Source organism: Neolamprologus brichardi, chromosome 18 (genome assembly GCF_056152115.1).
Source record: "Neolamprologus brichardi isolate AB-2024 chromosome 18, ASM5615211v1, whole genome shotgun sequence".
Lineage (NCBI taxonomy): Eukaryota > Metazoa > Chordata > Actinopteri > Cichliformes > Cichlidae > Neolamprologus > Neolamprologus brichardi.
This window is the reverse complement of record NC_142121.1, coordinates 23,844,571-23,859,410: the sequence shown is the minus strand read 5'-3', so window position 1 is coordinate 23,859,410 and position 14,840 is coordinate 23,844,571. Positions and strand designations below refer to the sequence as shown.

The 14,840-nt window shown below is 41.0% G+C and overlaps 2 protein-coding genes across 2 annotated transcripts; both read right to left on the bottom strand.

Annotated features, from left to right (window-relative positions):
- Window positions 1-837: 837 nt before the first annotated feature.
- Window positions 838-6,197, bottom strand: LOC102790245 (phospholipid scramblase 1). Its single transcript, XM_006787000.3, has 7 exons — window positions 6,140-6,197; window positions 4,774-5,092; window positions 4,608-4,685; window positions 4,322-4,514; window positions 2,543-2,654; window positions 2,351-2,450; window positions 838-947 (listed from the first exon to the last, which is right to left on the bottom strand). The coding sequence occupies exons 1-7, from the start codon at window positions 6,140-6,142 to the stop codon at window positions 838-840; spliced, it is 915 nt and encodes a 304-aa protein (XP_006787063.3). The 5' UTR covers window positions 6,143-6,197.
- A 445-nt stretch (window positions 6,198-6,642) lies between these two features.
- Window positions 6,643-13,750, bottom strand: chrng (cholinergic receptor, nicotinic, gamma). The gene is made up of 12 exons (XM_006786592.3): window positions 13,498-13,750; window positions 11,992-12,128; window positions 11,677-11,721; window positions 11,460-11,584; window positions 10,491-10,646; window positions 9,903-10,000; window positions 9,577-9,777; window positions 8,091-8,205; window positions 7,901-8,015; window positions 7,531-7,795; window positions 7,267-7,400; window positions 6,643-7,159 (listed from the first exon to the last, which is right to left on the bottom strand). Exons 1-12 carry the CDS (start codon window positions 13,748-13,750, stop codon window positions 6,944-6,946), a joined length of 1,860 nt encoding a protein of 619 aa, XP_006786655.2. The 3' UTR covers window positions 6,643-6,943.
- Window positions 13,751-14,840: the final 1,090 nt, after the last annotated feature.

Genomic DNA, 14,840 nt, shown 5'->3' with positions numbered 1-14,840 from the left:
GTCCTGATTTTTATACTGAACTGCTGATTTCCAGTTAGTATACAATGATCCCAAGGCAGGGATGTCAAACATACAACCTGATTGGTCCTACCAAAGGATCCAATCCAGACCAAAAGCATTTAGGAAAATTAAAAAGAAAAAAACATCAAATGAGGAGGGCATGAACTTAAAATATGTTTAATAATTGCTCAGTCAAACTAGAGTGAAAATAGGACAGAAACCTCCTTGCAACTTAAAAAACAAAAAAACAAAAACCTTTATCAAAGCATTTAAAAAATGATTAAAGGTATTTGTAATGACCAGCTGCTTACCAAGAGATGGAGCGTGTCAGTGATCATGAGACAATTGCAAAGATTGCCGGGTGGGAAGGAACTTGTCTTCTAGAAATATTGCATCTTATTGCCAATTTGACCTCCATTCAGTCACAGAGTATGCAGATTCTGTCTTATTGTGGTTTTATTGATTTATTAATGCACAAAAGTCATTTTGAAGACAGCAGCTGACTGTGAGTGTTTGCAGACCTGGTCCTTGTCTTCAAAGCAACCACCAGTACAGATGGACTAATGATACTGTTAGCTAAATGTACTTTTATATTAATATGATTAACAGTTGAAATCGTTACCTAAAATTACAAATCTATAAGTTATTCACTAAAATTCTAGAATAAAATTAAAATTGTTAGCTGCTGTTTGAAATGATTATGAAAAAGTATGAATGAACAGATAAAACTGTTGCTGAAGGTTTATTCATTAGTAAGCTAATTTATTCATAACACATACTTGCAACTAAGTCTTCAAAGTCTAATGTACTGAGGTAGAAACTTTGGGAAAGGTATAATTATATTATGTATGACAAAACATCTTCCCACCGACGGACACACGTGCTTACCAACAGGAAAGTGGCTGCCAGGAGAAGGAGTTTGGTGTGTGACTCCATACTGAGTGGAACTAGAAGATGAAAATAGAATACATACAGTTGTACTAAAGCCGTGATTAAATAAACTATGTTTGTGACTTTGGCATACTTAGAAATGTTAAAGAAGTCTGATACTAGCCAGAGAGATGCAGTTAATGTTTGGCAACTATTTTTTTCTTTTTTTTAAAAAAAAACAATCTAGTGGTGTTAGTTGTCCCTGTAAATATCATGGAACATTCTTTTTTTCATTAATTTTTTATAAATTAAAAGCATTCACTGGTGACTTTATTAGGTACACCTGTTTGGCTGCTTGTTAACACAAATCTGACCAGCTAATCGCATGCCAGCAGGTCGAAGCTTTTAGGCATGTGGTTGTGATGAAGACACTGACGTTAAAGGTAAAAGTGCCTTGTTGATGCAAGATGTCAGAGGAGAATGAGCAGATTGCTTCAAGCTGGAAGGCAACACAAAGTCAAATAATACTAACTTTATTATTAAAGTTATATAGCACTTTTCTAAACAGAGTTGCAGCCAAGGTATGCAGAAGACGGTGTCTGAATGCACAATACATCAGGCGTGCTCTTGCATACCTAGCAGAGCTACAGCAGACCACACTGGGTGCCACTCCTGTCAGCTATGAACAAGAAGTGCATTGAGGTGACTGTTGTTGAGGTTTGGTGCTATGAATAAAACTGAATGTTGTTGATTTCTGCTGCAACATTCAGTTGTTTCAGAATTTAAAATGAACAGTGTGGAGTCATCGATCCATCTTGCCTTGTATAAATGGTTCAGGCTCCTGGTGGTGTAATGGTGTGCCAAATATTTTTTTGGCACTCTTTGGACTCAGTATAAACAGCATTTAAACACCACAGCATACCTGAGTATTGTTTCTGACTGCGTCCATCCCTTTATAACCACAGTGTACACTTCTGATGGCACCATGTCTGAAAGCTCAAACTGTTTTTTTTTAATGTGACAGTGAGCTCACTGTGCTCCAATGGCCTCCAGTCACCAGGCCTCAATGTAATGGAGTAACTTTGGGATGTGATGGGAAAAGGAGATTTACATCATGAATGTGCAGCCAAAACTTCTGTTGCAACTGTGTGATACTGTCATGTCATGATAGACCAAAGTCTCTGAGGGGTGTTTGCAGCAACTTGTCGAATCTCTGGCACAAAGTATACAGGCCAAATATACTGCACTTTAGTACTAGCGAGGTGTACCTAATAAGGTATCCGGTGAGTGTGCTTTATTATATTGGTCTGTTGTTTTTCTTTCAGTCACGTTTCTTATATGTTCAGTAATTAAAAGTATCAGATCTGAAGAGGTCGATTAAAGTAAACTTGGTCCAAAACTAAACTTTGGGAAATGTAAATGTTCTCTGGCATCCTGTCAAAGAGAAATTAGGAATTTAATTTAATGAGGTAGAACTCACCCTCCAGCCCAAAGTATTCATGGTCCATGTTGTGTTCTTCGTTGAAGCCAGGCCATTTCTTCCATATCGTGCCTATTTCCTCACCAATGTTGGAGACAATCTAGTGTATAATTTAAAACTGCATGAAAGCACTACTGCAATGTTACAGTTTTCAGTCACACATATACTTTTATGAGTTATAAATATTCCTACCTGGAATTGTTGGTTGGAGAAGCAACGGCATGGACAGCAGGAGCTCTGGATTCTGATGGTAGACGCCCCTCCTGAAGTGCAGACCTCCAGGAGGGGTGTAAACATGCTCCACCTGAAAACATGGTCACCAACACACAGCAACTCAGTAACCGTGCACTAAGCCTCCTGGCAAATAGACTGGCCAGTGCTTCACACAGAGGCGCAGCCCGGTCTTGATGGTTGGATGATTGCATTTTCAGCTGTCATGATTCTGCAGCACCAAAGCAATTGTTTGCTCGGTGTCAGAAGAGTTCAATTTGGGACATGCTTTACTAGAGCACAACTGAGAGAATATTTATACCAAGTCGAACTCTGGTCACTGAAACCTCTGCCAGGCCAGTCCTAATTGGGCACAACTTCACCGACTGTTGCTTCTGGAAAACTCTAAATTCGACACACAAAGACACCCCCGCTAACCCTGGAGTCAGATTTAGGCCAGATGAAGAAGGAAGTATTTTGGGTTGACGACAGAAGAGCCGTGAGCCTGCCATGCCATTGGCCAACATTCCCATTAGGAAGGATGTCGCATTCCTTCCCCTACGAGCCCACGCCAGCTCTGTTGGTGTGTTTTTGTGTGCAGACAGCTGTGCTGTGCATTAACCATCCCAGGTTTATATTACACTCAGGCTGTTCAGAACAGTAAAGGCCCCGACTGCTATTTACAGACAGGCCTGAGCATCTAGGGTGGGCCAGTGTGGTCTCAGGCCTTGAATGACATGGAAAAAGGCTCACATGCAAAGTGTTTAGTCTGACAGTATAAAATGCTACTGGTGTTTGTTCACTCAAATTAAAAATGTAAAATTATAGTAATAATAATAAGAAAAAATACTATGTGAATGTTATTCTTCAAACTCAAATGATCCACAAAACAACCATTTTATCCAGACTAGTTCCTTACTTCTAGGCTGGACTGCTGTAACTCATTATTATCAGATTCTTCTAAAGGTTCCCTGAAAAGCCTTCAGTTGATCCAAAATGATGACAGGAACTAGGTACTGATAGGGATCAGAAAGAGAAAGCATATTTCTCCCATACTGGTTTCTCTTCATTGGCTCCCTGTTAAATTCTGAATCAAATTTCAAATCTTTCTGATCACATACAAGATCTTGAATAATCAGGCCCCCTTTTATCTGAAAGACATCATAGTACCATATAACCCCAATAGAGCAGATTGAGGTTTAAAATTTTCCTTTCTAATCAACTTATAGTTAGGGCTGGACTCTGGACTCTGGCTTTTCCTTCCCTGTGTCGCCAACTGCTTGCTCACAAGGGGGTCATCTGCTCGTTAGGGTTTCTTTCTAATATTGTTGGGTCTTTACCCTACAGTATAAAGTACTTTGAGGTGACTGTTGTTGTAAATTGGCACTATATAAATAAAACTGAAATGAATGAGTGCAGACTAAAGACTTCTGTGGACTCCTTCAGACATAATTATATTTATGTTTATAATTTTTGTTAACCCATTAACCAAAGGCCAGTAGTTGGTAAAATTCAGTTCATTAGATTTCGCAGAGAACCTAAAGAGGCTGATGTATGAAGTATGTCTCCTTAATATAAATCTTCACCACTAACTTTACCTACTTTATATATTCCCTCTACTTATAACAACAGAAGTGAGCTATATAAGCTTCAGTGTGGCATGATCACATGTAATTTATAACTACTGAGCAACATAAGGAAACAAACTCATCAGCGTTTAGTAGGAACATATATACACCAAGGAATGAACAAGTTTCCTACCTCTGATGTACGGTGCCAATGAGATGGTTTTGAGGTGTGTACGCTCTCATCTCCATCAGGCAGCAGCCGAGGCAACAGGCGTCCACCCTAAGGGGCCTTTCAAAATAAAAGACCTGACTGCCCTCACTGTCAAAGCCTTTCAGGGTGTAGGCCCGAGCTGGACCACAGCACTGCAGACACACACAGGAGCTCTCTAAAAGGAGGGAGAAGCGAACAAATGTTGAGAATATGCTGAAAAACATCAGTAGTTATAAGAGTAAGACACGTGGTGGAACGGGACAAATACCTTCCACAGCCACAAATGACTGTGACCTGTTGCCTTCTGTTGTGATGTTATAGATCCTCCTAGAAACACACTGAGGACCTGCAGTCAGGATGTGGTATTTTCTTAACGCACACACATCTAAACAAGAGTCCTGTTTTATGTAAAAGAAAAAAGTAGTTCTCCTCACCTTGCAGCTCTGGCTTGGCAGTGATATGAATCTCACTAGCAGTTTCCAGCACAGACATAAAGCATGATCTCACTTTACTACCAGTCTTCTTCGCCGGTGGCAGCATCAAGCCATTCTCAGCAGTCTGGCCCAAAAACTGCTCTTCAGATTCCAGGTCAGGAGGCATTTGGTGAGATTTGGGTGGAGTGCTTTGAGTCTGGCACTCACAAGAGGGTCCACAGCGGTTGTGAAAAGCCCTGAAGACCATGTGAATATGCTTCTCTCGCTCAAGTCGTCCAAGGGGAAGAGGCTGATTGATCACGGCTGACATGGTCTCAAACTAAAAAATGAATCATACCGAAACCTTAAAGAAAACATTTGAAGGATGGATGCTTTAACTCACACTCAGTCTATAGGCTGCAAGCAAGTTACTTAAATAAAGTATAGTAGGTGCTTAAAAAAGAAAATCCACACACATCTTTCATTATTTACAAACCAAATTCCCCCAAAAGTTGTGAAAGTGTGTAAAATGTAAATAAAAACAGAACATGGCAGCCACATGTATTAAAAAAGCTGTGAGCAGGGCCATGTTTACCCTGTGTAGCATCCCTCCTTCTTTTAATAACAGCCGGTAGACATCTGGGTACTGAGAAGACCACCTGCTGCACTTTTAGAAAAGCTACGATCATATCTGCTCAGCACTGCTGGATCTTTGTCATATTTTTGTTTAATGGTGCAATTAACCTAATTAGTTGTAAAATGTTCCTCCAGCTGTTTCCTTTGAGTACCACTTACTTTCCCAGCCTTTTGCCCACCCCAATTTTCGGAGCCATTTTCTCAGTTTAAACGTTTGATATGTTTTCATTGTTCTATTGTTAAGAAAATGTAGGTTTATCAGATTTTCAAACAATTGCATCACAACTTTTTGGAGCTGGTGTTGTGTAAATATTAATCTGACAAAATGATAAAACATCCACTAAAACGGTCTCAAAATCATAGCAAATAGATCTTTATCATGTAAGCTTGTAATTTAAAATGTAATTAATTTTTATGTTGTGATCAAAAATTTGATACGGAAAAAAATGGAGCTTTCCTTCTCCTGTACTGTGTTTCTTGGCAGTTCCCTGGTATCAATATTAACATCCTCCTTGCAATAGCTTAATACTTTTTCACATTCAGATCACACGCTAATATTCCTGTCTCACCCAGCCTGCAGCTGCAAGTAGCAGCTCACAGCATCAAACCGAAGCGCCCTTGTATAAACATTGATAGCTCAAGAGTTTCTATACTGGCTAAGATCTTCCTGGAGCCTTTACTTATCATGGTTTTCCAATAAGAGATTAGAAAGAAAGAAAACAGCACAAAAGAGCATCAGAGGCCTGCTTACCATCAGTGTTCACCCTCCACAGACTCGGATCATCTAAGTGTTACGAGCAAGAAACCAGGCGAGCCTACATGAGTTATCATTATCTGGAGGGACTAAGCCTTCTAACCCCCCGTGTGTTTGTGTGGCTATTCACATAGCAGTGTTTGGCTTTGTGAGTGTTTTCGGACTTCTCACTTCAGCTCCATCTCAAAACGACTCTGTTTCCATCCCAACCAGCCGGATCTGCTTTTTGTTGGGGTAGAAAGGCACCACTCAGTCATGTAATTGAAATGCTTCCAGAGGAGGGGGGGCTGTGTGGGATATTTGTGCTTCAGTGGCAGGTTTGGGAGTGGAGGGGTGGGGGCAGAAACTTTCCACTGGCCTCAAAAATGACTCAGTCACAAAAATCACGCAATTAAAATGCTTTTATTGATAAAAAGAAAGATTCTCGTAGATTACAACGAATGAAATCTGTGGTCGACAGCATGTCTCGTGGCTTGTGCCCATCGTTTTGTTAAAAATGAACAGCACTAAGAGCAAACACTGAGATGTAAGTAAGGAGACCATCTTCTACAGCATTAAATGCAACACAAACAATCTCAACAGCCAGGACAGCTGATACAGTATGCATTCACACAATGGTGCAGTGGATTGTACTTGCTTCTGTGATCGTCCGCAGCCCCACAGCAGGCACCTGTGCAGAAAACACATACAGCTGCATCTTCTCCATTCTTTGTATCATAGTCATTAGTGAAAGATCACTAATGAAGGCTGTCAGATTCTCACTCTGGGTAAAGTGATAACATCAAACAATTTCTCCCTGGTTCACCCTAAGGCGTTTGTTTCCATTCCTGCTACAGCAGTAATGTTGTGTAGTGGAGGGAGATACTTCTTTGGATCCCCAGGAAAAGGTGTAGAGGGCGGCTGGTTGAAGTGGCCCATCAAGAAGATGCCAATAGTGCCGATAAAAAACACCAACACCATGACAATAAAGCAGACCCTGTCGATGACACGGGCAACCAGGAACCATTCTTCATTTTCCTGAGGTTGAGTGAGATGATACATTGCTATTAGCTCTGCCATTCCCAACTAAGAACTCATCAAAATGTCCATTGCAAATGTGCAAAGAGTAAAATGGTTAAGCATACACTCTGGAAGTCATTCTGCTGTCTTGCAGTCTCAGCAATGTGTTTGCAGGATGCCACACACTGCTTCAGCTCTGGACTGGCCTTTGCTAGACTATTAACAAGGTGCTGTGCTGTACCCCCCTCCAGGCCATCATCTGGAGTCATATATTCACAAAAAGCCATTTATTTATGTGTTATATTTATGCATTTCAAAGGATAACCTAAACTGTCAAAAGTTTTTTTGTTTTTTTTAAAAAAGTGTAACAAACTCTTTCAAATACTTACGTAGCTTCTCCAGCACTGATTTCATCAATCCATTTCTCCCTCTGAGTTTGTCAAACATGAGCTCAGACCGAGCTGTTTTCATTACGTATTCCTCCGCCTTAGTGATGACGGTGATAGAGCTGCGGCGACGGCAGGGAACCAGGTGGACACCATTCCTGCCCGCAGACACAGTTCCACCATTTCTCATTTCTGATGCATGGCCGCCGTTTGGTGTCCAGGGTTGCATCTGCATCCTAAGTAGGCGAGGCAGGATGTTTAGGAAGATCTGAGGGTGACACGGTGTTTAAGATGAAATCACGGCTAAATAGACGTGTGTTCCCTTCATTGAGCAGCTTTAAAAGATATTCAAATGATTCAGACACAGCCTCACCTTCCGGACTTTGTCTGCCATTTTGTGAGTGTTTGGGGTTCTCAGGGATACGTTGAGGACTACGACACTGTTTATCACTACCATGGTGGTCACCGACATCACAAACATCAGATACCTGCGGTCAAATGTTCGTATCATATTTAACACAAACCTAAAACTCTGAGCTGAAATCTGAAAGTGAGCTGCTTACTTTCCAATAAGAGGCACCGCTTGAGAAGTCTCTGGAACCTTCTTAGCAATGAGGAAGAGGAACACAGTCTGGCCCAGAAGAGTCACAACAGACATGGTGCACTTCTGACCACCAGCTGTAAAACCAAAACCAGTACTCCGTCAGGGTGGCGCAGTTTTGACCTACTGTATGCATCAACGGCTAGATCGTCACTGTATTTCTATGATCATAGGTCAAAATCCTGACTCACTGTCTACGTACATCAACAGGCACAACATTATGACAGGTAAAGTGAATAACACTGATTATGTCTTCATCATGGCACCTGTTAGTGGATGGGCTATATTAGGGACCAAGTAAACTTTTTGTCTTCAAAGTTGAGGTTAGAAACAGGAAAAATGTGCAAGCATGAGGATTTGAGCAAGTTTGACAAGGGCCAAATTGTGATGGCTAACCGACTGGGTCAGAGCATCTCATATTTTGCAGCTCTTATGAGTTGTTACTGGTCTGCAGACCAAATGTGGTCCAGGGAAGAAACAGTGGTGTACCAGCAACAAGGTCATAGGCAGCAAAGGCTCACTGACACATGGGCAGCAAAGGCTGGCTCGTGGGGTCCAATCCAGCAGCCGAGCTCCTGTAGTTCAAACTACAGAAGAAGTTCATGCTGGTTCTGATAGAAAAGTGTTAGAATGCACAGTCCATTGTAGCTTGTTGCATATGAGGCTTCAGACCTACATATTCACTCGAAAATTCCTTACAGTTCAATTCAAATACATTTTATTTATATTGCAATTACAACAACAGTCGCCTCAATGTGCTTTAATTGTAAAGACCCTTCAATTATACAAAGAAAACCCCAACAATCAGACAACGCCCTATGAGCAAGCACTTGGTGCCAGTGGGAAGGCAAAACTCCCTTTTAAAAGGAAGAAGCACTTTTTCTTTTACATCACGTGGATGGCCAGGTGTGTGTGCATCACTTACCTGGGAAACACCTGGCACCAAGATGCACTATGGGAAGAAGGTGAGCTGGTGGAGGCAGTGTTATGCTTTGAGCAATGTTCTGCTGGGAAACCTTGGGTCCTGCCATCCATGTGGATGTTACTTTGACATATACCACCTATGTAAAGATTGTTGCAGACCATGAAGAAGGTTTCATGGAAACAGTATCCCCTGATGGCTGTGGCCTCGTTAAGCAGGATAGTGCTTCCTGACACAAAGCAAAAATGTTTCAGGAATACTTGGCCTCCAAATTCCCCAGATCTCAGTCCAGTCGAGGATCTGCAGGATGTACTGGACAAACAAGTCCAGTTCATGGAGGCCCTGCCATGAAACATACAGGACTAAAGGATCTGTTGCTAACATCTTGGTGCCAGATACCAGAGCACACCTTCAGGGCTCTGGTGGAGTCCAGCAAAAGATGGACCACCACAGTACTAGGCAGATAGTCATGATGTTATGACTGATGGGTTTATGATCACACTTTACACAAAGTAAGAAGAAGAACCTTTGGCAGGTAAGTAGTAGACTAGCAGGCCGAGGGAGGAGAAGAGGACGCAGGGAGCAATAATGTTAATGATGTAGAAGACAGGCTTCCTCTGAATGATAAGAAAGAAGACCAGCTCCTGATACTCCAGGTCATCTTTGGTGTACTGAGTGTTGATCACCTTCTTGGCTGGTCTGTGTCTGATAATCCACTCTCCATTCTCTAAAAAACCCAAAACAAAAGTCTTTAATAGTCTTTTATCACAAGAAAAACAGTTTCTTCTTCTTTATATGAACCAATGGATGTCTTTATTGTGTTCACTAATTTCAAATCTATTCTTCAAATACCTGTAAAGGCCTCTGGGTCGATATCCACCCACTCTAATGTGACGTCATCTTCTTTTGTGAGAACCAGCTCGATCTCATTGGCGCTGTAAGTCTGCGAGCTGAACACATTGCACAGAACATGCGGTCAGAGTCGACCAGTCAACACCTTCATCGGAAGAGCAAGAAGGTAACATGACTGAAGGAAGCTGATTGCTGTTGATTTAGACACTCTGGATTCTTTTTACATGTCATGCATCGGCCTTTTAAACAGCACCCTGAATCATTCATGCTTCTCTTTAACATGGAACAATCCCAGACAACATGCCAGGGATCACAGAGCCCTACACATTTCCTCCAAATTCATTTACAGTTCAATTCAATTCAATTCAATTTTATTTATACAAGAAGAAATTACATCAACAGTTGACCCTATAAAAATACAGAGAAAACCCCAGCAATGAGAAAACCCCCGATGAGCAAGCACTTGGTGACAGTTCGAAGGCAAAACTCCCTTTTAACAAAATACCTCCGGCAGCACCAGGCTGAGGGAGGGACAACCATCTCCCTTGACCGGTTGGGGGTGACAGACTTGTGATTGCTTGCTCTTACCGGAAGACCATGGTGCAGTTCTGCCAGTCGAAGGGAAAATAGTTCACAGTGATGGCACAGGCGCTGTGGTAAATAGCAGGAGGCAGCCAGGACACACAGCCATCAGGAGACACCAGTGCATTGCAGTAAAGAGCTACCTCAAATTGTCCATCAATGCTACGGACCAGAGAGAAGATGAGAAAGATGGTGTATGGTTTATCTGCAGTTTAACGCATACATTCGTGCACGCATGCACACATCAGGCCTCATTCATGTAAATTTCACACGTACAGGCTTGTAGATTTAGCTTAGATAAGAGAAACTTGACCTGGAAACAAATACATCTGTCATCATAATGTGATAATATGTGTTTTTAAATGGTCGCAATAGTATTAAAAACTAAATCTGCCTCTAACAGTGTGAGAGTGCAGAACCTGAAAGCGCTATCTGAAGTTCACTCATGACTTCTTTTACCTAAACTCTGCCCTTTGCTTCCATTTTTGCAGCACTGTGCTTCTCCTCGGCAAGCACAGAGGAAAGGAGATTTTAGAAACACGATGTAATGTTTACCTTTCACTAGGGTTGGTGCAGCTCAAAGAAAACAGAACCAAAGTTTTGTTTAAAAAAAAGCCTGCTACATCTTTGGTGAATGCTTTCTTTGCCTCCCACACGTTGTTTGGTTTACTTTCAAAGTACTTTAGGTGCATTTACAATGCTTTAAGCAGACTAGTTAGTCCAGAGAAACCTGATTTAGCCCACAGGTCTTCTGAATAAACAAATATCAGAATCAACTATGATTTGATGGGTGATTGTAAAAATGCATTTTTTATGTTCCCATTTATCCTGAAAATGAATTTATTGTTAATTAATGTTTTAGAATGCTTCAACTAACAGCCCAAAAAAGTCCTCAGAGACGTATCATGATTGCTGCCTAACCATTAAAACTCATATCTCAATGGAAAATTCGTATCTGAAGGTGGATTCACTCACTTGTTCTCCAGTACAATGTCAGGCAACCAGATGCTTTTGGAGGGGACACGCAGACTAGAGGTGATGTTTCCATACAGAGCTGACCTGGGGGGCTGGTCCCATCTCAGCCTGTAGTCGCACCATTGCTACACACAGAAACACTGCAGGCTTGACTTCCTTTCAAATGCATAAACTGGGTATTTTTGAAAGAAGCTAAAAAAGCACCTCCAAAAGTTACCATTTCTATCCAGACGTTGGTAGTCAGGGCCTCCTCCTTTTCATTCTGAGGACACAGTTTGGTAAACATTGCAACCATAGACAATAACCCTCTGAGGTCATTATAGATGATAACCCAACTCTAACCTGCCTGTCCTACATTTTGAAGAAGAAAATATTACATTTTTGATGTGTGTCAGTTAGACTTTGCTCATGGCTTGGGAGAATAATTTAATAAAAATAAAAATGATGTATTCTGATTGTCTAATGTGAGAATTATGGTTTTGGTGAGGGTCATCACTGGCTAATCATACGCACCAGGACAAGCTCTACTCACCAGAGAGATGAGGTTGGTGAGCGTCATCTTGATGGAGACTTTAGTGATGTCTCCACTCTTCTCCATGGGCCGAACGTTCTTGTTGTAGCCCTTCATCAAATCCTTAAACAGCTCCCTTTCAAGGTTGGCTGCCGAGGCTGCGCGCAAGAACACGAACAGCCAAGACAAAGCAGGTTGATTTAAAGGGTCGATCTGTGCATTTTTATAGCAGGTAAAATAGCCAGACAATCCAAAAAGCTGTGGGAATCAGCAAATAAAGATAGTAAGTTGTAAAAGATTTGAATTCGACTGATCTTCTGGTCAAGATCTTCTCAGGCACGTTCAGATGTCTTCCAGTACATCTGATTTTTTTTTTTTAACTTGCTAGAGACACAGATGCAAGGGGACACAATGGAACTTCTATGAAGTGAAGCAGATATAGCATCTGTGCTGAAATAAGTCCAGAAGTCTTGTGTAGAGATTTTTATGTTTATGCGATGATGCCCGCAGCTTTTCGATCATATCTCTTGCATTGTCTGCTCGTCATAAGGAATATTTGCTCCAGCTGTGAAAAGGAATTGCGTCAGCTCTACTGTGACGTTTGAGATTACAACATGGTTACCGCGGTTTCAATTTGTGGCAAAATTATTAACAAATAGCCTGCTTTAAAAACTGGATGAAAGAAGTTATAGGAGGTATGGGCATTTGATTAAAAATGCTATTGAGCTGCATGATGGGAAATGTAGGCTTTAGAGCTCATTAAGCCAGAAGATTAGGTATCTCTACTTACTTCTTTCATCTCACCAACGTTATGGAAGCCTAACAAAAAAACCTGCTGAAGTGCACGGGTAAAAACAGTCTCTCATGAATGTTTTGAAAAAGTTTAATTTCCCAGAGAAACTTTGTTGTAATAATCAAATGAACAATGAAGAGACAACTACATTATAAAAATATTTGTTTTGTAAAAAACACCAGTACACAAAAGATTATTTCAGTTTCTTAACAAACTGGAAAAATAACAAAAAACTGTACTTCAAACTGTAATATAGAGGAAAGCTTTTAATTGTCCTATGGTGCCTGAGAAAACAAAGTAGTAATGACTATTAAAATGCATATTTCAAATATTCAATAATTTTTTAAAAATGTAGTTACCAGACTAATAGTAGACTGTGAAGGAGAACACGTGTATAGTATCAGCATAACAAATTGAATGGGACTGTGTGCACTGACAAATATATATTAGATCTTTTAGATAGAACAGATGTTTTGAGATTTACCAGTGAAAATGCCAACAACACATGGTTTCTACAGTCTGGTGATCAGTGCTTTTCAGTGTACTGCACTTTGTTTGAATGCAAATACAGTGAGAATTAGTAAAAATAATAGACTGCTAAAAAAAAAGCATATTGTTTCTAAGCAACACTCAGCAGCATCTTTGGTCTTCAAAAACAACAGCATGCAAATCACAGCAACAAGAAACCCAACTTGCTTCACTCAAACTGTGCAGTAGCTCCTTAGTGTTCCTACCTGTGGCACAAAACACCAACACTCCAATAAAGAGTGGCAGAGTGCACGGAGCTCCAAAGTCCATCAGCGTGTCTTTGTGCAGTGCTGTCCCAGACAAACCCTCAACCACTAATGTGACACGCACGGACTCAGGCACCCGTGTGTGCTTCCCACCAGAGGTCGAAGCTCGGGTTGACGGGAAGGCTGAAGGTTGGGGGTTGGTGACTGGGTGATTGTTAGGGTAAAATCCAAAAGTGGATATCCAGCACGGCATAGCCAGCTGTCACACAGACACGCACCCATAGTTTGAGCATTGTACTCTGTCCATGGCTGCCCTCCAGTGTTAAACATGTCGCATTATAATTCTGTTCGGTGCACCTGTCTATTGTTGCTCAGTTACATGAACGTAATTCTCTGTAATGAACTCAGAGCACACTCGGCCCAGCACTGATATCTAAAACTCTCAGTTTTATAGTCTCAGTTAAATATATTCTTTACAACAGAGGGATTAGACAGATCTGGTGTTAAAGAGAGAAAGAGCACAACAAGCCAGAAACTAAAAAAAAACTGACAAACAGCAGAGAAGACAACAGGTGGGAAGTCTTGTCCATTTACAGCACAGCGTCTGTGATGAGTGGCCAGGCCCTGGATGCCAGCACATTTGTGTCCTGTCATTACTTGTGTGTGTGTGTGTGTTCATGCATGTTTGTCACAAAAATACACACACTTAAGCACGCAAGCCAAGAGCAGGAGTTAATGTGATGTAACAGAGGTATGTATCTGTGTTTACTCAGCTGTCTTGCACCTGTTCCTTTTCTGGGAAATTACCTGTCTGTGATCACAACGTTAAGTACTGGCTTAATTCAGCCGATTGTTTAAAGACTCAAATACAGGACTAGAGAAGCAAAAGTCAACACAAAGCAATAATGGGGGCCTGTTTGCTGCTCAAAGAGTGCCACTTCCTTTAAACTTGCCAGTTGTGGATAATGACAGACAATAAGAGACTCTAGAGGGTGGTGTATTTCTGGATCCTGTTAAAATTACCCATCTTAAGAAGAGAAATCATGGAGGTTCTTGTCATCACAGTAACAGCTGCTGCGCTGACCGTAAAGCTCTGCTCAAAGGGTGAAACCAATGAATGTGGGGTCACAAAGACGGGAAGATCAGAAGCTGCATTACTGCTAACTCAATCTTTCCTTACAATAAACACAGCATCCCATAACATTAATAACTTTTTTATTTATAGATCTTAATTTTTGTTTTGTTTTTTTTACAAAAATACAAATACTTTTCTCTATACAAATAAATATTACAAGAATAAACATTACATAATATATATAGCGTGTATGTGCTTTACAAGAGGC